This window comes from Corvus moneduloides, chromosome 1 (assembly GCF_009650955.1).
Source record: "Corvus moneduloides isolate bCorMon1 chromosome 1, bCorMon1.pri, whole genome shotgun sequence".
In the NCBI taxonomy this organism is placed as follows: domain Eukaryota; kingdom Metazoa; phylum Chordata; class Aves; order Passeriformes; family Corvidae; genus Corvus; species Corvus moneduloides.
The window spans coordinates 58,305,558-58,330,226 of NC_045476.1; the positions used below are offsets into that span (position 1 = coordinate 58,305,558).

The 24,669-nt window shown below is 36.0% G+C and overlaps 1 protein-coding gene across 7 annotated transcripts in view; it reads right to left on the reverse strand.

The window, feature by feature from the left end:
- PHF14 (PHD finger protein 14) overlaps nt 1–24,669 on the reverse strand; it is a 164,716-nt gene that overhangs the window by 89,503 nt on the left and 50,544 nt on the right. For all 7 annotated transcript variants that reach the window (XR_004240641.1, XM_032111136.1, XM_032111126.1 and 4 more), the window contains 3 exons: nt 20,286–20,454; nt 5,391–5,441; nt 5,115–5,236 (listed from right to left, as the gene is read on the reverse strand). Coding sequence is in view for 6 of the 7 variants with exons in the window: in XM_032111136.1 (XP_031967027.1) it covers nt 5,115–5,236; nt 5,391–5,441; nt 20,286–20,454 (342 nt within the window). In the remaining variant the exon portion in view is untranslated. The remainder of the gene's footprint in view (nt 1–5,114; nt 5,237–5,390; nt 5,442–20,285; nt 20,455–24,669) is intronic.

The following is a 24,669-nucleotide window of genomic DNA, read 5'->3' on the forward strand; positions in this document are numbered from 1 at the left end:
TAGCACCAGAATCACAGATGCTGCACACCTCTTGAAGATTTTCAGTTACAGTATGATTGGATAACTCATACTATAGCCAACCTTATAGTTAATTTTACTCAATCACTTCTTCGTTTAGTAAATATGACACTGCATATATTTTATTATTTCTCCTTTCCTACTCCTCACCTTCACTGCCTTGATACAGTGACTGTACGTGCAGCACATTAGACTTGCTTGAAAAGTGAGAGAGTATATTGGGAAAAATAAGTACTTTTACATTTAGCTTATTTCCTAGTAAATATATCCATTAAAATAAATACTACTTACATGCTTAATAATTTGCTTTGCAGATCTATGTTTTTTGAATACTTTATAACCAGCATTCAAATCAATGCTTTCGACAAATTCTATTCTCTATTCTTTCAAATACATGACCTTCATATTTTTTACCCTCTCTGTAATGCTGAAGTCACAATTTTGCCTCAGTTACTGCAAATCAAATGAAATGGAAAATTCTAACTTAACTGACAATACAGCAGAAAAACTCAATACATAAAACTACAAAAGAATGTACTATATGCTTGCTCTAAATTGTTGGATGAAGAAATCAAGTGTTTTACGGAGATTTCTTTAACCTGGTTTTGGCCCATACAAGAATGATACTCAAATTCTACTCAGCTTTTCTCAAAATCTACTATTGAGATGCCAGTTTTATCTAATTCACTACATTCCAAAATATTACCCAAGCACATCTTAAAGCCAACAATAGAAGCTATACTTAATTCTTTTTTTTAATAGCAGCAGTTGAAAACTGGATTATTTTTGAGACCACTTCTTTAGAAGGGAAGTCATTTAGAAGTCTTCCCTTGAAAGTTTTTGAACTGGATTAGCTTTTGTATTCTTCTTTAAAGAACTGTTCTGTATATTAAAACTACTTTAATTCATCTTAATTTTTTATATTACTAAAGCAGATTATACAGTAATATTGTGCTAGAAGCAGTCATCTGTACAGTGCTACAATATGGAGGGCAGGTTTTACCTATTACATATTCAGCCACCGGAAAGACATTTCTTTATCCATGTTTCTACTAAATATTGGGATGTTCTAAAGAGAATTACTGGGGAGCTATTTTTAAAGATCTGCATGAGTGAACTACAGCCGCATTAAAAAACCCCCAAAAAACCAAAACAGGAGGTACTTATGAATCAAGCAATTCCTCTGCAAGATCTATACTTCTAGGCAATTCATGTGAGACTGTAATTAAGCACTCAGGAAACCTATTAAATGTCTAAACTATATATGACTTCAAAAGATTCACAAAATGAAAAGCATCGCATCTGAATTCTTTCTGAAACATACAGCAGAGGTCAGCTCTAAAAACAAACAAAACCTTTAAAATTATTTTCTGAGTTTCTTAGAAAATTCACCTTTCACATCAAGCTTTAGAAACTCCCGTATTTCAATGTATGTCTTTAATTTCATGCAAATGTTGCCAATATTTGATAACTGGTTAAGACTGAGCAGTGTCTTTTTATAGGTACCCTCTGGTTTCACAATACTTTAGTTTCAAGCACACAGTATAGCTCTTTTAACTCCTCTCTCTTTTTAAAAAGTTCTGTGTCTTCATGCCCTATATCAAACCTATCTGTGTCAAATACAAAATATTTTAAGAACTCCATCTTTTATTACTATTTCTCTCAAAACTCAGTGACAGGTCATTTGAGTAAAAGATACTCAAAATCCACACTTTTCTCTAATTACAGCTATAGCTTTCTCACTTATTTATAATGACAGTTACAGATCCAACTTTGCCTCATTTGAGTACATGGTTTCAATTAACTTTTCACTGTTAGATCTGTAAATCTTGACTGTGCCACTCACTCTTCTTGTAAATGGTAAAAATTGCAGAATTAATTAGTTCAACAGAATGTACACAGACATGTATAGAAGAATTTATAAAATAAATTCACTGTAATTTCTTAAAAAAAAAAAAAAAAGCCATCACATAAGGATCACAAGACTGATCTTTTCTAGTGGACAAAACCACAAAATCTGAACTTTCAGTTCTAGTGCATGCTACTATACTGAAAGAGCCTATCTATATTATCTGACATCCCTGATTAAATAAGCACTATCTTGACATGTCTGTAATACATACATATGGCAAACTATTAGCATATATAAAAGCAACATGTCAGTAAGTTTTAGACAAAAGCTAATAATTAAAGATATCCTAATTTTTGTTACTACAGTCACTAAGGCATAGTTCAGTCAGTAAAGTATTACAATTCATGAAATGTGCTTTTTAATGAAAAATCCTTCCATAGTCATTTACTGATTTTAAACCATATGGACAACAGGTTAAGTAAAGCCACTGAACATATAACAAATAATCCCTTAACCATCCAATGCTACCCAGAAGCAGCTAAAATGGAGACTAAAAAAAAACCATTCTAATAGTCACACAGTAATAACTAGTTAAATTATAGTTTTTTTTGCTCCAGATTCATTGCTAAATAGATTACTATTATAAATTATGAATTTCTGCTGCACTATTTGAAATAGGAAAAAATTGCTTATCTTCCTCTAATTCTTACTCAGATAGCAACTCTGGAGTCAGGGCCAAATAAATTTTACAAAAACTTACAACTTTTAAAAGCAGCTTGTCCAAGTATCATGTAACTAGCCCTGTCTGTGGTAACATGGCAGAAAAAGACAGAAGGCCCTTCAAAATTATTCCTTAAATCTGCGGTTTCACCAGTTACATATTTCTATTTAACTTAGTGATGAACTTCTCTAGTCAGAAAAATCTCTTGTATAACATCACCACAACCGCCCTTTTCTTAGTTACAGATGGGTTGGCAAGGCGGAAAATTAAATCCAGGAATTTTCGTGAAGACCAAAGACATTAAAAAAGATCTGAGAAATTTTGGGCTTTACTAACAGATAGTACCAAACAAACAGATATTGAAAAAATACTTTGTATACTGTTCCAGTTTGGGCGGTCACCCCAAGACATATACTTTGTTTTCCCTCCTAAACATATCTTGCTTGCAAGGAACCCTACAACCTTGCATTTAAAACACTATTTCTACCACCACAAAGGATTCCTGCATGATGGTACAGGGAGAAGAAAGCAACAGGGCAGGCAGAGGGTCACTTCTACCACTTTGTGACAACACAAAAGAAAATAAGCTTCTGAAAACTTTCTCTGACATAGAACACTCTGTGGATCACTCCCCTACACATCTTAGGCTGCAGAGTTACCACAATTTAGTAATTATCCAAAGTACGCCTCCACAGCTCTTTAGAAGCAGTGGTAATCTAAACCGGATAAAGTTGAAGCTATTTATAGGAATTATCTGAAGAATAGCAAGTTATAAATTTAAATATTTTTTAAAAAGTAATATGGAAAATAAGATTTAAGGAAATATTTTTCAGAAAATTACAAACAAAGGATTAGAACATAACAAACTCCTTCTCCTATGCAGGAGTACTGTTCTTGGCCTAATTATGAGGATGATTTTTAAGAGAACCTGTTGGATTTTTGGATGTAATATGTTTATTTTTGGCCCATCTAAATCACTACTAAAATCTTTTCCTGTAGTAAACAAAACATAACACTAATTTTCTACCATTATTTTTTAACTGCAACTTAAATATACAGCTCCTCATGGCATTTCCTCATCTTATCCTTTATGTCCTCCAATGTGGTATTTAAGACTTCTAGAAAAAGCCTGAACAAAAAAACTAATTCACTGCCTTTTTCACAGTAAAGCACAGTATATGTTTTACCAGGATTCCTTCCCACCACAAAATAGCCTTCCTGCATCTTTTATTTCTTGCAAACTATAGGGCTTAAGAAAGCCCTTTATCTTGTCATGGGCAGATAAAAACCTGCTGCCACCAGTTCTCATCAGTGTAACTGCACGAGCAATCCCTGTAACGCCCCCCTCTATTTCACAGTCTGGTTCTGAGTAGGATCTAGGATTACCCAGCAGTAGCAGCTTGTCTATATATGAGAGTCACACAGTTACTGATGAGCTTGTAACAGGCACTCTGCCTCCAATTTGGAAATACAACTGCACTCTGGCACACAACCTTGAAATTTTATCAACTTCTATGGAAATCATATGCTGTGATTGATACTAAAACCAGCTATTCTGAGTATGTACAAGACTGTATCTGTACCTGTGACACATCCTGATTCTTGCCTATGTGTTGCTTGCCTATGTCATCAGTGATTCTGACTTCTCTCATAACCCTGACTCCCAGAAATAAACTAAAATACTTATTTTGGAGTAATCCTTCCAGTTAAAAGCAACAATTATATGTGACCTAAAGAGAAGAACTTGTCTAGAAAAATCTGGTCGAAACGTACAGGACCTAAATACAACACACTTCTTTTAATCTGAACTTATCAGATCATTTTAATGAAATCTCTGTAGATTCAATTAAAATCCACCTTCTGATTGATAAGGTCCATGATTCTTCTTTCAAGAATTGCAAACAGTTTCTACAGCTTTGTAAAGAGGCTACAATGTGAGCTATAAAGTCAAAATCGGCAGAAGTTGCGGTCAATGGTAGCTATTTAATAGCAGCTATTCTACACTTTAATTAGATTTCTGCACCTACTAAAATATCATTCAACGGTCTTTTTTTCATTTCTGTTTCAGATAAGAAACATGATTATCCAACCCTTTCATGATCTGCATTAATGGAGGTAGCATTAATACCTTTTTAAAAACTTAAATTCCTCATAATCCACATTTCAGCTCATAAAATTGTTGATTACTTTAATTCAATTACTTTTAGGATGCTCATGTAGCTTTAATATCATTAAAATGCTGGTTTACCATTCTGACCTGCTCTAAAACATTGACAATTCACCCTGATGGGAAAAAGTTAATTCTCCTGTGTTAGAAAAACAGATTATCTTGGTTATTTAAAATATAAATATTTTTGGCAGATCAATAAGTGAATCTAGTCAGTATTTCTGATGCAATGTTTCCCCTAGATAAGGAGAGGAAATTTATTTTGTTTTTAAAAAATTCACTTTCTTCATTTTAATCATGACAGAGTGATAAAGATGGGACTTTAACTCCTCATAAGGTCAGAGTATCAAACCTACCTGACTAGATTTTCATTGTCTCCAGTGCCTTTGCAGGTAGCACACTCAGTCCTTAAATCCTCTGACTTGGGCTTCTTTTGCAGCACAGACTGCCGTTGCCTTCTTTCTCTGGGAATACGCTCCTGTCACAGCACAAGGCAAAAAGAAAGGAATGGGGGGAAAGGAGGGAAGGAAAGCAAATATTTTCAATTATGGCTTGGAAGTAACACTTCAGCCCAAAGTTTAATTTTTTGTGAAACTGTTAAAAAAACAAACAACAAAACACTATATTCCAACCTCAGGTTTTTCTTCTTCAGGCACAAAGCTTCGTTTTCGTCCTCTAGTTCTCTAGAAGAGAATATATTTAAAATTCAGTGTTAGGCAACAGAATGGTATTGCTATTTACCTATTACTCCTAACAACAACAAAAACATACTGCAAGAAATAATTTAAAGCATCACCTACAGAACGATTGCCAAACAACTACACTAATCACATTCTGGATATAAATCTATAGAATTAGCCAGAAAGTAAATATAAACACTTGAGCATGCTAAGTCTTGTTCTTAAAAAGATTGCCACTAGAATCACAAATATCTTACAGACTTTGCACAAACTTCCCAAAACTAGTAATTTGAAAATTGATATGACCAGTGAATTAAAATAAATTCATTGAGCAGTAAAATGTGCTGTTTGTAAGCCAAGTGATAAGATTAAAAAAAAATCAAAATTAAAAATTTTATCGAAACAGAAAACTCATAGATTTTGAGGAGTAACAAGAATTAAAGCTTTCAAACTGGAGCTTACTATAATGGGTATATGGCAAATGTTTATAAAGCTGTAGCATATACCAACATATGACTGGTACACAATAGATGTTTCTGATGATTCTACACAAAAAGCAGAAATTATTTCAGTATTTCAGATGGCAAAAAAAATATAAAAAAATATAAATACCAACAGTGTGGAGGACAAGAGGTGTCCATAGACTCTAACAGCAAGTACCAAGGGTTTACAAGCATCTCTTAAGTTGCTACATACAACTTGACTGAGTTCAGGTTCAGTCACTACATTTTATCTTTAAAACAGCAGCATTATGTTATATGAGTGCCACAAGCTGACAGTATCACACACTTTCCTTCTGGTTTAATAAGGGAAGTATATTAGAAGGGATGTGGAAGGAAGTAAGAAACATCAGAGACTATTCCAGTAACCCAAAATGTCAGACATACTGACATTAATAACAAAAATATATTAAAAAATCATGAAAATGCTTGTTTTTCTGGGAGGAAATAATCACAGTAGGAAGTAATTTATCATATGATAAAGGAAAGCACTGACTACTTTATGATTTCTTAAAAATTTTTGAAGCAGCTGGTGTTCACTTCAGAAAAAGTAAAAAAAACAGCTCATCAGAAAAATCTTAGACCAGTTTAGAAGCACAAGCAGTCATAAATCCAATTGCAAAGAAGCTAATAATATCATGCTTCTCCTGCTTGGGTCCTCTTTGAAGGTGATTTATACTAGCTTCAAATTCAAGACAGTTCCCTATTTTAAACAGTTTTACAGATTTAAATACAGCTACACTGCAAATAAACCTGCCACTTCAACACATCTACAACTTTATACTTATGCAGATTTTGATCTGTATACGTTAAAAATGCTCTGTTTGGGAAGACTTCCCTTTTTTAGACAAGAGTTAACATTACACTAGCAATGAATGTAGTTGAATGGAAAATGCTAGTCTACTTCATGGCTCTTTAAAATACTTTAATTACCATTAGGATTCTCTTTCACATTTCCCTAAGGGTGATTTATTAAAAAATGTAAAACCTTATCTATTTAATACATACCAATATTTACTGTACATTTAATAATGGAGGTGTGCTACATTCCACAAGCCACACAGTAGACACCCAAGTGCCCAAATCTGGAAAAAGTGATTTACTACAGGTAACTGAATTTATCAGTGTAATATTAGAGGTATTAATGTAACATGGGCTACATGTCAACTACATGTTAAACAATCCAAGGTCACTGCAAATTAAAACGAGACAAAAGAAAAGTTTGATCAGACACCAGCATACTGACTGCCAATTTTACTACTTTCAGCCTCTGGAATTAGTCCTAAGAACATTTACAAAGTTAAATAATTTTAAGTTGTGTAGGCCCTCCTGAATGCAGCTGTGTACAGATTATAAAGAAGTAGGTATAATGGTGCACTGCCAATAAAGGCAGTGTTACGGTCCTCACTCTTCATGTTTAAGCAGCAAGAGAAAAGAGCGTAGGCCTTGTAACATCAGAGTAATGCTATCTTGAAAACTGATACATAATTTGGACATCTAGGCAACAAAGACATTACTTTTGACTCTAAATAGAAAGTATTACAAGTTAATAACTCCATTTTAAGGAATAATGAAACATACTTAAACTTCAGCAAAATAGAGATGTAAGATTTATAAATAATTTAGTCACTTTTGCCAAGAAAATATTGGTTTTGACCTGTATAAAGTGCTGTATAAAGTGTTATGTATATGACCAGGAATGTCACACTAAATTACACTTTCATGATCATTTCGTTAGCTTTCTAAATCTTCAAACATACTTGAGTTTGTTCGATAATCACTAGAAAACAAACATTAAAATCAACACCTTTAGCACACATACTTGTAGGATATCTTATATGCTTTGAAAATAACAATTTTACACTTTTTTTTCCAAAGAGACCTCCATAGTTAAATATATTTGCAATGTTTCTGCTCAGATCACTTTACTATTGCCAGCATTCAACACGGAAAATAAGATCAAATTTGCAACTGAAAATTGAATATTCTTTGATTTTCAGCAACAGCCCTCCAGTAATTTGACATTCGTCATTTTACATATGTTGTCACTAAAGTTACCTTACAGGTTAACTGGAAATAATCAGGTAAATCTGGATTACTATGTTCAATATTATTCACTGCTGTTTGCCTCAAAGTACTGCATTTTAAATTGCTTTGAATAATTTCTGTCATTAGCAGGCTCAGAATGAAAACATCAGAGATTAAAAATATAAAACATTAGAGCTGCATGTACTCTCCGTAAACAATTTAAAATTTAAGATTTGGTATTTAAAAGTAGCTAAAGGAACCTTGTTATTAAATGGCATATATTACAACTGAGATAAACTTGTTCATATTCAAAACTTATTATGCTAATCCCATAAAAGATGCATATAAAACCAGTGATTTTTTTTACTCGAAATACCTGGCAATTCAATACTACAGAGATACCTTCAGTTGAGGATTTCCCTGTAACATAAAATGGAGCAAGACAGTTTTGAGAAATTTGTCCCCGCATTTCCAAAGTGTTCGAACAGTAAGTCAGGGAAGCAAAGACATGTTATCAGCACTCAAGCAAAATCCCAATGCCACTGCTGTCCCAGCAGCTTTTTTATTTTACTGCAGACGGTAGAAATGCTGTAAAACTTCTACCATTTGGGATGGACAACTCAGTCCAGATCAAAACAGAGCAAGGTATGGATAAGAGAGATGCAACCCATACACAGCAACTGTGACAAGGTGACACTTTAGGACAAGAATAATTTTTTAAAGAGTACTGAACAATGGAAAGTGGTTCAAAATATGCACCTATAAAATTTTCTACATGTAGAAATAAAAGATTTCTGTGAAAAATTATTTCAAATGTTGACATTTAACGACCACTTTGGCAAGTGTTTGGCTGTGTTTCATCCTAAGTTGTCCACTTGCACAGCTTTGGAATTCATTCAGTGGGCACTCCAGTAAGGGCAAGGTGTGCTATGTGCTCAGATACTTCCCTACTAGTAACAGTGAGACTCTGAGAGTGAGACTGAGCTCTGAAGCCCACAGCATCAGAGTGGAATCACCATGCAGCTCTGTTTACTACATAGGCAGCTGAAGATTTAAATCAGATGTCTATAGCTAAGGGCTGATTCTGTATAACCTTAGCTGCCCCAAAAACTCGGACAAACATGCCAAGCTCATAACAAGTGCAAACTCCGTTTTTCATTTCATTCCTTTCACAATTATGGCAGTGAAATAATACAAATAAAAGAATGAATTGATGCTAAAATCAGTCGAATTAGTAAAATCTGACCTCCTGATACTATACCATATTTCTATTCCTCCCCTTCTCTAGTGACTTCTTAACCTCTTCTTCTCTAGTGCATCCAAAACACACCTCCCACCGTATTCCAAAGTTCTCCCTGTGTTCCCCAACTAAAGTGAGAACCTTTTGCGTACTCAGGCCTCATCCTTCCCATTCAGCTGCTCTAATAAATACTCCAACACTTAGTTACCCTAGGCATACATAGCTCTCAGTCAAATACTGTAATAATGGGTCTACCAGTTACTAAAGGCAATGCTACTATAGTAGTGGGCAACTAACTTATTTTCATTAGGAAATCCAGTTAAAAGCTATTATTTTTTAAAATAAACAGGCCAAAGATTTAGCTGCTGCATCACAAAGAACATACCTTACATTGAACTGAAAGAGAAAGAGTATTTTATTTCAATAGCAATGCATCCCAAAATAATCTGAGCAGCCCAAGAAAGGTCAACGAATTAAAATTAAGATTCCAGCATAAAATAGAAATATTTTTAAACAAGAACAAAAGAAACACTTTGATAAAAAAGTTAAAAATTATGAAAGAGAAAATAGATTAAATTCTTCTTATTAGTCTCTTTTAGCATAACATTTTGAGGAGAAAGACATACCTCATCAAATAAACTGCTTATTAAACTCTTTAAAATCCTGTACAATTATGTTCCTTGGGTAAAGAAACTGAGCCATTTGATTCAATGAAATCATCAAGGTGAAGGGAAGACATCTTTTCCTGACCATATCTCACCGAAGGTTTAGCCTTCATAGCAATTTTAATGCCCTTTCTCTAAAAAGAGCAATGCTCTGAATAAATGAAACCTAAAGACCAACAATGTCCTTTTTTGTTTTTTATTTCAAGGCTTACCATCTGTGGAGGTTGGAGAACCATCCCACACTATTAAGGTATACCCCATTTCACTTATTTCAGTTATTTCATTAACTTCTGATTTTTCATTTAATAGTTGCAAAAGAGAAAGTCCTACCTCTTGCCTATTGTTTTAAAAATTCCCACAAAACATTACAAGAGTCCCTACAGAGAAGCAGTGGTAGGCATCACATGCAAACAGTTATCAAATCTGGAAAGAAAGAGAAGTAGCAAAACACCCAACATTGGTTTGCTCCTCTCTAATCTAATTTGCAATGATCTAGGTTGACAGTTACTACAATATCCCATAAAATACATTTCATTTTATAATATAAAATGCAAGTAATGAAACACAATTAAGAAAGAATGTTAGAGAAAGCCTAGGAAAAAAAAAAAGAAAAAAAATAGGAGAACTAGAGCATACACTTCCACAGCCAAGGGAAAGATAAATAAAAAATTGGCTTCTTTCAGCCATCACGTTTTGTGTCACAGAAGTATCCATCTGTGCTCTGCAGCATTCTGCTGTTACGGAGTGGAAACTTGCATGTTAGCTTAGGGAATTAGAAGAATCAGGACTTAAATGGCTAAAAAGTAGAATACTGACACAAGAAATTAATAATGAATGATGAAATCATAAATGATATAATGTGACACAGATCAAATGCATGAGGGTATGGGGTGATGCATGAGAGGAAATGGTGAACTCAAGACACTTTAAAAAAATCAGAACATTAAAAAACCCTGTCCAAAATGGAATGAAAATATGCTGAGGGAAAATGTGATCAACAATGGGTTCAAACCCAACTGTAGGAGAAGAAGAAAGATTGAAGTAGAAGTCTCCATTTTGAACCTGGAAAAGCTTGAAGTGAATGCTTACATTTCATATTTTTGTTTATAAGCAACTGGACAACAATATGAAACACACAAAATGAAGAAGATTAGATAATGCATTGACTATAAGATTTTGAATACTCTCAGAAAAATGAATTCCATACATGAGACAAATGAAAGACATCTATAAAGGAACAAATAAAGTCTAGGATGAACCCTGTAGTCTTTGAAAGGAAACAGACTGTTTGCAAAAGGAAACAAGGCAGCAAAGCAAAGCTGCAAAGGAAACAGTCTGTTTGCCATCACTAACAGATGCAACGAGTTGATACGTTAGCTTCCAGGTGGGAAAGCACAGTGCTGAACAGGACAGAATAGGTGCCAACATAACCCAAAAGCCCTATGGCTGTCACCAAACCTCATTGTTATGTTTCATTGTTTATGCTTTAAACCAGTTCATCCAAAGACAGCAGTAGAAGGCTGACTGTTCCCTTGGAGCACTTTTGCTTTGCCAGTCGGAAGAAAAAAATACAACATGATTGATCCAGAACTTGTGAACTGACCAAAACAGGAGAGGCGATTCCCAAAAGTCAGAAGTATATGCTCTTTGTGAGCTTTTTCTGAAATGGTCCTAGAGGATAAAAGTGTATACTGTCACCTATTTAATTTCTTGGTTTACACAAGAAGATACAGACGAGTTAACAATGTCAACAATACATGGAAAAGAGCATGAAATACTGAAAGCATCTGTGGTCAGTGGCAAGGGTTCAAATCCACTCCACATAAAGTAAACTAGCATGGTTCTGGATTTGATCTCTTCAGTCGCAGTTTTTCAAAAGGTCAATGGTGATTTCTGCATGGTAATTTCAAAAAGTTACTTGAGAAAAAAATAGAAACAAAGAAGGGGTTAGACCACAATGACATTTAAGACAACGTAAGTCATTCCCAGTCATTTGCAAAAGTTGTATTAATTCTGCCAACTATTTCACACACCACAACCAAAAAAGCACTGTTTCCAGTTCTTCCTTTGCTTACTATGCTAACTGGTTAGAATTTCCTTTAACTGTTTGCACACGCACACAAAGGCAGCAAAGAGGCCCAGCACACCTGCTCATGCCATTCTAGCTGGGTATTTTAGGTAATTCAGGGATTTCACTACATTAGCATGCATGCTTCTGCTTGCAGACAGAAAAGATGGCGATCCTTATTACGCTCATGCTTCTAAACCTCTTGGATGCCACAGAAACAATATGGTCATATTCACAGGGCTCTTCTTTCCAGCACTGAGTTTCTGATACCCCTAACAGTGCTGGTACTACAAAGTAAGTATTACTTTTATTTGCAAAGCTGAGCACAGGAAATTTAGTTGGTACTCCAAGTGCTCCTGGAGTTTGGAGGCACGGGATATCATTACGAAAACATGCATTTTCATTTGACCATTTCATATAAATAATTCAAAACTAGTCTCAGATTTCCTGTTTAAAAAATTAATGAAATTACTGAAGACATACCTGGCTTTCAGAACTATTGCTACTATGATAATTTCTTTCCTCTGCAAAAAAGTCTGTAGCTGTTGTTTTGTGTGTGCGTTCTAATTTTAAGAGGGAAAAATGTGAAGAACTTTAGATGTGTTGATTTTCGGAGATCTATAAACCTCCCATTTCTTGTTAGAAATAATAGCACATACTGTTTATGTTTCCCCGACAGACCTGTGGCTACAGTAACTACTTGAAAAAGACACATAGCTGTCTTTTACACACACTGAAATGCACAGGGAAGAGGATCAGTATAAGATTACAACCATGTTTTAATTCTGGATCCTATGCAAATTCTTCAGACATTTTCATTTCTATCTTATATCAAGTTGTAGCTGACACACTAACGATATACTTTCACAGTTTTACCTTTTCTCAAACTATGGTTCATAGATACATATCACACACATCAAAAACCTCCAAACCTCAACTCTCTCTTATGCAGCCTTTCTCATATACTGATAAGGATAATCTAAAGACAAAAAAAAATAAAAGGAATCAGTAAGCATTAGAAGCCTATATAATCATTCCAAACAAAGAGGTCATGGCAAGGAGAATTTCATTACTACAGAACAGAGGATAACTCTGGTATGAAACACAAGCAAAACAGAACACACTCAGAAAACAGAACTGGGAAAACCTTCACTATACCAAAAAAGCGACTTGAAGAAATCACTGCACTATCAATAGCATGCATAAAACAAACCACAAAAGCCTGTGAAAAAAGCCACACAGGTTGAAACTGCACAAATAACGTGTTCTCTATCCTGTTACACATTAACCATAACCATTCTGCCAAGATAGCAATTTTTAATAATCCATGATGTCACCCACCCCTTATGAAAAGTTAGAAATTACAAACTTCCTTTTGCCAATGAAAAAGTTATGATGAAACCAACTGCAGAAAAAAATCCTTCTGACACTCTTTGCTTTGTTAAAAGGCAGAAGAAGTGTTCAATTGATGGCACCACATAGGCATAAAATTATTTTAAATACAGGTAAGGACTGCCATGTAGACACCAGATGGCACACTCGTTCAATACAGATCAAAGTGAGTATCTTAAATGGTACATATTACTACTATTCAAAATATATCTCTGAAATAACTATTAAATTGTCCAGAAAAATGACAGTAATAAAAAGGGAACTGTCAGACAAAAAGAAACAGTAATGAATCAAAATATGATTACAAAAAAAACCAAGTCAACCATAAAGCTTAATTACATAGAATTACGATTTTTCTCTATTTTTTGTTTCCATTGTCTTCAGAACTTTTTCTTCTAGAAAACCAAAAATTTTGCAACATTCCTGCTGTCAAGCAAAACTATCACTGAGTCGATCAATTAACTTGTAACTACTGTTTCTCAGGCTTAAACAAGTAACAGAATTTGATAAAGAGCAGGATTGACTTCTATCCTTTTTAACACTAATTTCCTCCAAAGCACACACACAGAGAACTGAAACAGAAGAATGAGGACAAAGAGGCCAAAAGACCTCAATTTTCAAGTGTTGCTAAAACAAGTGATTCTTTCCTGGAAAACTCAATTTAAGAGTACTTATTTGCAGAAGTAATAGATAGGCCAGTTACCTTTACTTACAAAGATATCAGTATTGACACCATTGGAATACTATTTGGAATATGTCCATCTCTCCATGCCACTGCAGCATGAAAAAGTAGTGATCTTTCACCTGCAAGGTTTTTTTCCTTCTTGCTTTTGTAAAAATCAAACCAACCAACCAAAACAATCCCCAAAGTCCAAACAAAACAAATTAAAAAAGAAAATGTAAAACTCTGATACATTCCATTTGCTTCAAGCATTGTGGAAGAGCTTGATCTTACTTCACTCCATTCTGAATTTGATCTGAAGCCAGAAGAGTATCGTGTATCCATGTATTTGGCAAGCTAAATTAATTACTTTTAACATTTGTGACATTACAACATGTCATAGACTCAGTTGAACTTTTCTATTAATTAATGAAGAAAACGAAGTATTTTACAATGTTCATTATAATGAAATCCTTAAGTTTTAGAAAGTTGACTGACTACTGGTTTTTTTTCTAGAGCATTTATGTTCAGTTGACAGAAATTAATCTTTCAATTCTGTATGTCAAAACCATAACTAACTAACACAGACTTTTTACTGTTAAACAGAAATTTACTGTCTGTTCCTCTTGATTACACACAATGCAATTACAGAAAAAAGATTTTCAGGTTTCAAATTAAAAAAATAGGTAAAATAGGTTTGGTATCAGAGTATTAGAATACTTTATTTATTTACAGGCTTCAACTATTAAGTTCCCAAAATTCTTTAATTTCACCTTTATAACACTGGGTAGATAGCTGCTTCTCAAGAAAAAGGAATAAAAAATGGAATTTCCACAAAAACAAACCACACACAAAAAACCTCCTCTAATATGTTCATTAAGAGTACCAGGATCTGACAGAATTTATTGGAAGATGGAATATTCAACAACACAAACACTACCTAAATTCAAAGGATACACCTGCATCCATACACCATACACTCAGAGCACAGCTAGCCCCAGCTGCACAAACTTACTTTAGAAGATGGGTACGTATGTGACATACAGGAACTCGGTTACACTTCCGGACAATAGCATATATAGTAGGCAAAGTACAGTTTACAAAATTTTTAAAAGTTCACTGAAACTTCCTTAGGATCATTTTTTTAAAAGGACAGAAGAAAAACCCTTATTTTGCAAAAATGTTACACCAGACTAACAAAACTATTTTAGCAATTACATGTTTGATAAAAAAAAAAAAATCTGTGTATTCCTTTTTATTCTAGGACAGCAAACGAAGTCAACAGACTGTTAAAAGCTGTGTTTTTATAATATGGATCACCTCAAAAAGACTCTGAAAATCTGAACATACATAGCTGAGTAAAATCATTAATCTCTCAATTTACTGCTGAAAAATGCTATTTGTATCTCTTTAAAGTATTTTCCAAAGAAACAATCTATTCTATACTTTTAATCTTTATAATAAAAAAAGGTGAAAAAAATTGTACAGTTTTGAAAAGCAAATGCTAAAAAACATATTCAGATTTATAGTAAATATAAGGAAGGTGTTTATAAATATCTGGTTTAGGCAATTAGCTATTGGTTTCTATTAGCTCTTTGCTAATCATTAGCTATTAATTTCTATGAAATAAACTGGAAGCAGAAATAATGATTTGCAATGATTATGAAAGTGTGACATTGGAATTATAAAAATAATAGATGTTAAACAAACTTGGTTTAAAAAGTTATGCACTGAAATGCAAGAAATCTTTAAAAGGTCACTACATATGGCTTGAAATGTATAAAGCATAAACAATTCATTAAATTCTGTCTGTAAATACAGCCATCATATAACAAAATTAAGTATAAAGACCTAATGTCTTGTTTATTTACATTCATTTATAATTTGTACAGACTCTGGCTCAGAGTAAAAGTATGGTATGTTTAAATTCACCCTCATATATCCACTTACATGGTCTTAGGAAGTTTAAAATCAGAAAAGTCTTCTTGTAAACTTGTTACATTTTAATGTACAATATGATAGTTGCTGTCTCCAAAACAATGGAGTTCAAACAGCTGGACTTTCTCTCTGTCTTCCCAATTCTTTGAAACAGCTGCTCTACAACGCAGAAATGACATTGGCCTGTTACAGGTTGAGGATGGTCACCTCACAAACAAGGACACAGACAAGGCAGAGATGTTTAATGCTTTCTTTGCCTCTACCTTCAACAGCAACGATAGGCTAAGGGGTCCCAGCGCCCTCAGCTGGAAGACCATGGCTGTGAGAATGATAAATTCCCAGTCAACCCTGAATTTATGTGGGATTTACTGCTCCAGCTGGACCCCTTGAAGTCTGTGGGGCCTGATGGGATTGATCAGAGAATACTCAACTGTCTGATGTCATTACAAAACCTCTTTTGATGATTTTTGAGTGGTCCTGGGAATCCAAGAGGTCCCAGTTGACTGGAAGCTGGCAAATGTCCCAGTTTTCAAGAAGGGCAACGGGGACCCTGGAAACTACAGGCCTGTCAGTCTCACTTCAGTGAGAGGTAAAATCACGGAGAAGATTATTCTGGGAGATACTGAAAAACTCTTGAAGGACAACAAAGTCACCAGTCAGAGCCATCATAGCTTCATGAGGGGAAAGTCCATCTTGTCAAACTTGATTTCCTTAGGTTATAGTGAATAGGGTGACATCAGACTGGCAACCTATCACTACTGGGGTTCTGCAGCACTCCATACTAGGCCCAATTCTCTTCAACATCTTCATAAACCACTCGGACACAGGACCTGAAGATACACTAAGTAGGTTTGCCAATGATACTAAATTGTGAGGAGCTGCTGACTCCCTGAAAGGCAGAGAGGCCCTGCAAAGGTCCTAAATGAGACAGCTGGGAAATCACCAATAGTATCAAGCTTAACAAGGGCAGGTGCCAGAATGTGCAGGTGGGATGATGCAACCCTCAGTGCATGGACAGACTGGGGAATGAGAGGCTGGAGAGCAGTACCACAGAAAGGAACATGGGAGTCCTGGTCGATGGGAGGTTGAACATGAGTCAGCAGTGCCCTGGCAGCCAGGAGGGCCAACCATGTCCTGGGGTGCATCAGGGACAGCATCGCCAGCTGAGCAAGGGAGGGGATTGTCCCACTCTGTTCTGCACTGGGGCGGCCTCACCTTAAATATTGTATTCAGTTTTGGGTGCCACAATGTGAAAAAGATATAAAGCTATTACAGCTATTGTATCTGAACTCAGAAAGAGTTCAAAGGAGGACTATAAAGATGGTGAAACGCCTAGAGGGAAAGACATGCAAGGAGTGGCTAGTTCAGCCTGGAGAAGAGGAGACTAAGGGGAGACCTCATTGCAGTCTCCAGCCTCCTCATGAGGGGAAGAGGAGGGGCAGGCACTGATCTCTTCTCTCTGGTGACCAGTGACACAACCTGAGGGAATGGCCTGATATTGCATCAGGGGAGGTTTAGGTTGGATATCAGGAAAAGGTTTTTCACTCAGAGGGTGGTTGGGCACTGGAACAGGATCCCCAGGGAAGTGGTCACAGCACCAAGGCTTGCAGAGTTCAAGAAGCATTTGGACAATGCTCTCAGGCACATGGTATGGCTCTTGGAGGTGTCCCATGCAGGGCCAGGAGTTGGACTTCAGTGATCCTTGTGGGCCCCTTCCAACTCAGAATATTCTGTGACTCTACGATTCTATATAAATATGCAGTGAAATATTTGAAAGCTAAGAGATAGAAATACTAGAGAGCACTCACAGGGTTCTTTAAAAAGCTTATGTAGCTTTTTATAAAACACTTATATACTGTTTTATAAAACACTGTCCTGGCACACAATTAATGCGGAGAATTGTACAAGGAAGAAGCATTATCCTGACTGAATAACCTACTTCAGTGTTAGTTCCCTCACACTTCCAAATTACAGAAGGAAACTGAGTCTCCAATGTCATGTAGAAGCTGTGAACACTAGTGTGCTCCAATTGTCACAGGTCTCTGGACATTCTGGTTTTGTCTGGGATAGAGTTAATTTTCTTCTGAGTAGCTGGTATAGTGCTGTGGTTTTTGGACTTAGTATGAGAATCACAGAACATTCTGAGTTGGAAGGGACGCACAACGATCATCAAAGTCCAGCTCTCAAGTGAATGGCCCATACAAGGATCAAACCCACAATCCTGGCGTTATTAGCACCATGCTCTGACCAACTGAGCTAATCTGGCCTAATGCAGATAGAATAATGCTGGTAACACACAGATGTTTTGGCTGTTGCTAAGTTATGCATACTTCAAATCAAGGACTTTTCGGTGTCTCATGCTCTGCCAGGGAGGAGCTGCATAAAAAGCTGGGAGGGAGCTGACCGAACTGGCCAAAGGGATATTCCACACCATAGAACATCATGCTCAGTATATATACTAGGGGAGTTACCCAGAAGGAGGCCAATCAGTCAGTGGTTGATGCTCCTCTTTGACAGAGAAGCCCTGCCCAAAAGGCAGCAAAGACGCTATCTTGCAAATCTGTATGTTGTACAAAAGTAGAGAACTGGAGAGAACTGAAAGAGAGACTGAAAATTCAAGCAAAGGAACAAAATCTTTCTTAGACTGGCAGCAGTGATTTTTCCACAGTGCAGTGCCATACAGTGACACAACACATCAGTCCGCTGAAAATCAATTAATTCTGTATTACATACTACAATGTGTACAGATTTGATTTGGCACAGGAGGTGCCAAATCACCAATGCAGCACCAGTTCAGCACATCACAGCATCATGGCATGAGGGGAACACTTCAGAGCAATCAGACTTCTCTCCATTTTGCACAGAAGAACCTTGGCAGTTATTACACGAGCTTTAGAACAAACCAGTCTTGCATTCCTATTGATTTCTGAACAATGCCTTATACCACTCCTTTTTTTATTACAACTACGAAGGTCTTTCCTGCAATAATTTCAGTTCTCTTTAGTCGCAGAATCATGATTCTCCACACCCTAATAGCACTACATTAGGTATAAAAAGAGAGAAGAGAAAGAAAGAAGAAACAGGAGAAATGAGAGACAAAGAGTTCAGTAAGCAGAACACCAGATAAGTCTTCTTTCTGTATGAATAACAGCATAACAACAGTAAGTTCAACCTACCCAGGCAGCTGTAAGATTCTACAAGCTCTTAAGCAGAAGGAAGAACGGTACTTTCCCTCAACAAGGAAAAGAAAGAAGTAGTAGTTTCTCAAAATTTAATTTTGGATTTCTCACACTCCCCATAGTTTGAGCTAAATTCATCAGCTTGGCTTGAGTCATTCTTAAAGTTCTGAGTCACAGACCAGGAAAGGGAAGCCATTAGGTAAATCAAAGCTGTGGCCCAAAGTTAAAGCAAACATTTAACATTGGGTCAGGAAAATACTTGCTTAATTCTATCAGTATATGTTAAGTATGGTATGTGCTAGTATAATCATAAAATGTCTGGAAAGCTTTGTGAAGAAAATAAAGTTGTGCTGCATGAGAGATGAAGTTTATTTAACTCCAATGTGAGACATTGTAAGTATTTCTTGATAATAAGGAATATATTGGAAGATGAACCACTTACGTCTGAAGGGATATGGGAACACTACTCATCCCGTAAACTGGACCTAAATGCCCTTTGATATTTTTATGTACTTTTTATAGGTGATATGACACATCACACATGAAAAGCCTTGTTTTATGAATAAGTAAGAGAGCCAAATTTAAGTAAAAGTGCACAGTGATTAATAAAAAAATTCTACTTTCAAAGGAAGGAAAGATGCTAAATATTTCGTCAGTACAGAAAGCAAGAGCTTTTGCTTGTCTTCTCAAAATTCTATCAACCAAGAAAGTTTAAGAAAACATACAATGACTAATAAGACTAGGAAGGCAAACAAACTGAAATAACAGGGTGCTGTGATGGTCACAAAATGTGCAGTTAGTCAGCAGGTTGCCTGTAGATAGGGAAATGACTAATTACTTTACAGCTATAATTCAATATATTTAAATCTTCCCTAGTAAGTGTCCTTACTACTACAGCGAAGAAGAACTGTAAAAGCTAAGTTTAAGTGCAAACTGAATTTCTTCTTAAGCTTGTACAGCTCTTCAGTTAATTACCATGTTTCCCAGCTTTCTACTTTAGCAAAACTGTATTTACCACAACTAATAAAGCACTAAAAGGAGAAAATGGAATAAGTAACAAAAACAGAACATCAATCTAACTGAAATACCTCAGTTCAAAATACCCACAATGTAAGTCATCTGAAACAATATTATTATGAATATGAGCCTCAAAACATCAGCTCCACCATCATTTACCGTGTTCCTGATTGGAATTTTCTTCGGTTCTGTAGGCACATCCTGAGGAACAAATTTCACTGGTTCCTTAATTTGCCTCCTTGATCTTTTGGTCCCATCTGGTAAGGTTTCCATGGCGATATCAGCCTCCATATCACTGCTACCTGCCTGGTCACACTCTGAGCATTGCCTGCAAAGTGGAAGATTTTCTTTTTAAGACTGCAGTCACACGAGCAGAAAAAGAAACATATTGAAGTGTTTGTGTTTAAGATAAATTCAAAAGTTGAGAAATCAAATGAACACCTAAAACGTACACTTTACGCAACCAAGCAAAACACAAGTAAGATGTTCTTATATTCCTGACAGTATTTAACTTTGAAAACCAAGATTTTGAAAGTAGGAATTAATCTTCAAGAAATATGCACCCTATTTCATCATTTTCATTCTACCACATCCTCATTTTTAAAGCTGCCCACTGATCTGTAATCTATTAATTACTGCTGCTGCAGTTTAATTACATTATTATTCAGTGGTTTGGATTGGAAGGGATCTTAAAGATCATCTCGCTCCCACCCCCCTGCCATGGGCAGGGGCACCCTCCACTGGACAAGATTGTTAATCTTTACATTGACATGCTGCTGAATTCATTCTGATGAGAGCATGCTTTAGTGGCAGGGATTTGGAGGACATGTTTGTTATGAAAATTAATTTTAATATGTATTTCCTAAGGGAGTGGGTTTTAAATCTGAAAAAAATAGTTAGGAGAAAATTAAAAGTACAGAAGCTAGAGACATATATTAACAAACTTTGAACACTAAATTGAAAAAAGTTTCTGAAAAAAGTACAAAATCACCATCAGAACTTCAAAATTGAACAGATGCTAAAGTAATGCTATTAACATGCTCCATAAAAGAACTAAGAAAATAGGAATTCATTAAGATATGTTTTTATTTGCAAAAAGTCATCTTATGCAAAGTCATAAATGCGGATGTTCATTAATGAAAACATAAAAATTATACTCACTGGTAAGAGTCAGTTTTAATTACTTCTCACACTACACTTCCAGTTCAAAACACTACAAGTCTATTCAAATGAATTCCAATCCACCACTGTTCTCCTATTAAACATGGTTTTTTTAATAATACAAACTAAAAAAAAAAAATCAACATTATGTTCTGCTATTAACTGGCATTAACAGGGATAATAAGCACATTAAAATTATCTAAACGATGGAGCAAATTTGCTTTGGATGGAGACAAAACAAAAAAAACATGTATTTAATTATTTGAGGTTAAATTTTAGTACACACTTGTGACAAGAAGGCATATCCATCCTGTATAATCAAAAGCACAAAGTCAGATACACACGTTGTATTTGAGTCCATTTCTTCCAATTTGCACGTTCAACAGGAATAGTTCTCCTGTGAAGTTCAGTGAGGGATAAAACAATATCAAGTCTTAACCTTCCATGCTTTCTAATTCTTTCAGAGTAATCCAAGCAGTATAACCTCAGATCTCTCCTGGCTATACCAAAAGACACCAGGAGGCATCATGGTTTGCTAGACAGACCAGTGGCTACCAAGTCAGAATACAGGGAAACTAGTCATGGATTGGGTAACAGATCAGTGTAACCCTGACTAACTCAACCTTTCTCCTTTAACTTTTCCATATGTCAATTTTAGATAATTCTGGCTACATTATAATGTTATGAAGGTTCAACATCTTTATCTCAAAAGCATTTAAGACCACTGTAAATAGGACACATGAAAGTACTTGGAATATTTGCTGGTCTAGAAAAGCAGAATAGGGTAGATTGCAGGAAAGGTAACAGTTTCTCCCCTGTCTCATGGAAGTATGGAGTCTTTATGAGTAGCCAAAACACAAGGAAGTCAGTTTACATACTTTTCAAACAGTTTTGGGCCAGCATACAAGAGTATATTTCTGTATTCTTCCTTCTTGTCCAGGCTACAGAGAAAAGGGGGATGGAGTTTTTAGCACTGTTTAATTCTGTACCACAGACATCATCACTGGGGGCGTGGGTTCGGCAGCATGAGCTGAGTGCCAGAAACTAAAAACTTGCCATCTTGATTGGATCTCTCCAGAGAGAAGGTGCTGGGATCAGTCGGCCCCAGCCCCCTCTCCATCCCTGGTGGTCCCCTTTCCATTCCAAACCCCCACCTGAGCTGGCACAGCCAGACAGAGCCCAAAACCCTGTCCAGAGCTGGTGGTGTGGTGCCAGTGCCGGCCGTGGGGGACTGAGTAGAGCAACTGAGTAGGGCAAACGCTGCCAAACACAGCCGGGCGCAGCAGTCTGGAGAAACAGCGGGAAGCACAATGCCAGCGATCTGGCTTCTAAGTTTCATCCCAGTTCTTTGCTGGTTTCTTCAGACTGGGGCAAGGGAATGTTAAGCTGCAAGGGCTCTCCTCAGCTTAAAGCCTTTGTCCAGAGACCATACTGGCAGCACTATTTTTGGGAAACATTTTTGTTTGCTCCCAGGGGTGAATACCCTTTTGTGGGTAAAATACTCTCTCTCGTATACATTTTGCTATTAATACTGCTGTGGTTACTGATTTTAGTAAACCTCTCCCTATTGTTCCTCCATTATCAGAAAGGGTGAGGGAAAAAGGAGTAGCTTATTTGGAGTTTTGTTCCCTGCACTTGTTAAAATGAGCACACTCCTCTTTACAAGCCTTGGTTTGCCACACACAGAGTACTTGTTAACACCTCTAGGCCTTAAGACACTAGAATACAGAAAAATATAAGGTATAATAGCTTTCACAATGCTACTTTTTACGGTCATATGTTTACATAAATTTGTGTATACACACACAAATACGTATTCACAAGCACTTAAGTAAATAAAGGCACACAGACCAAACTACTACTGCTTTAAGATTTTTGGAGAAAGGCACTCCAATGATGAAGCAGAGAAAAGCTTTAAGTAACAATATTCCCTCAAAATCTTGCATATCTGCTTAGCTAAAAGTTACTTTGAGATCTTTATTTTTATAGGATACATTGTCTTCAAGTCGTGCAACCCAAAGCTTTAAGGTGAACTTCTATTTGGTAAGCATCAGAGAGCATGGCCCTCCGTAACACTGCAGCACCAGTCATGTCATTAATTTATGTACTGGAAAGCACAATTGAAAGTAATTACTATGATCTGCTTATGCAGATGTAACCAAGACCTATGAAAATGTTCAAAAATTCTATGATGAGCAGTTCTTACAAAACGTTTATTTTGCCCATTATTATGGCAAAAATATGCGCTCTAGATAAAGTAAAAAAAAAAGCTTCAATAACTAAAGAGCTGCACTAAAAATAAAGCTTTTATAAGAGAAACAAATAGTCATAGGGTTTTACAACAATATTTGGAATTGGGAACCAGTTTCTTGGATATACCACCCTGCATGTATGATTTAAATCATTCCTGTTTCTCTCTGTGTTATTACAAGGGAAAGACACCATATTTCTGCTACCTGTGTTCAGACAGTTCCACAGAAAATACCCATGCAGATCAGTAAAGTCCTGAATTTTCACTATTATCCTATTTAAATATATATAAGTGAAGCACTTTAACTTCAATGTTACTGAGGAAGACATGAAACATCTCAACCAAAAGATGAGGCACTGCATGCAAGTTCCTTAAATTTCGTTTTTAGGAACAAGCTTGCTCTGAAACAGGTTGTGCAAATGTGAGAGCAATCAAAATTACAAAAAAAGGTAGATCTAGAAAAGAAAGGCAAAATCATACTATGATGGGGGTGAGGGTGTTGTGTGAATCACAGAACAAAACTTCACAAATATACCAAAGGTAAAGCAGGAAAGGAGTTATAAACATGAACTTACAAGCAGCCTCTTGATTTACCAGAATAGGCTCTACTATCATAGTCAACCATGTCTCATCATCCCTATTACAAAACAGACAAGCTTCAACTACAAAGCAGTTTGGCTATTAGCTCCCACAGAGCCACAGAAAAGCTGTTACAGACACACACTCCTCTGACTTGGAAACAATCTCCTTTCAGCTCTTCTTATAGTTTATTTCAACATGGTTCTTGAATTTGAAGCACTCTTCCCATTCTGCTGTTTAATCCCAATATAGTCATAGAAAACAGCCTATCACTTCTGTTTGGCTATGCCACAGTCTTGCTCACTTCATTTCAGCTCTTCAAGCACAAGCAGTGAATAGAGAACCTGTCACAGCAGGTCACCTTTAGAACTACTGAAACAATCTTCGACTACCTCTACATCAGCAAGCATTGCTATGCAACATAAACAAAATTACAGAAGAAATGGTGCCAAAGAATCAACTTTCAGCACACAGGTTTTGTTTTGCTTTTAGTCTGGACTTGCCTAATCTGACCCACAGAGAAAATCGGTAGCAGGCAATAATATGCCTACT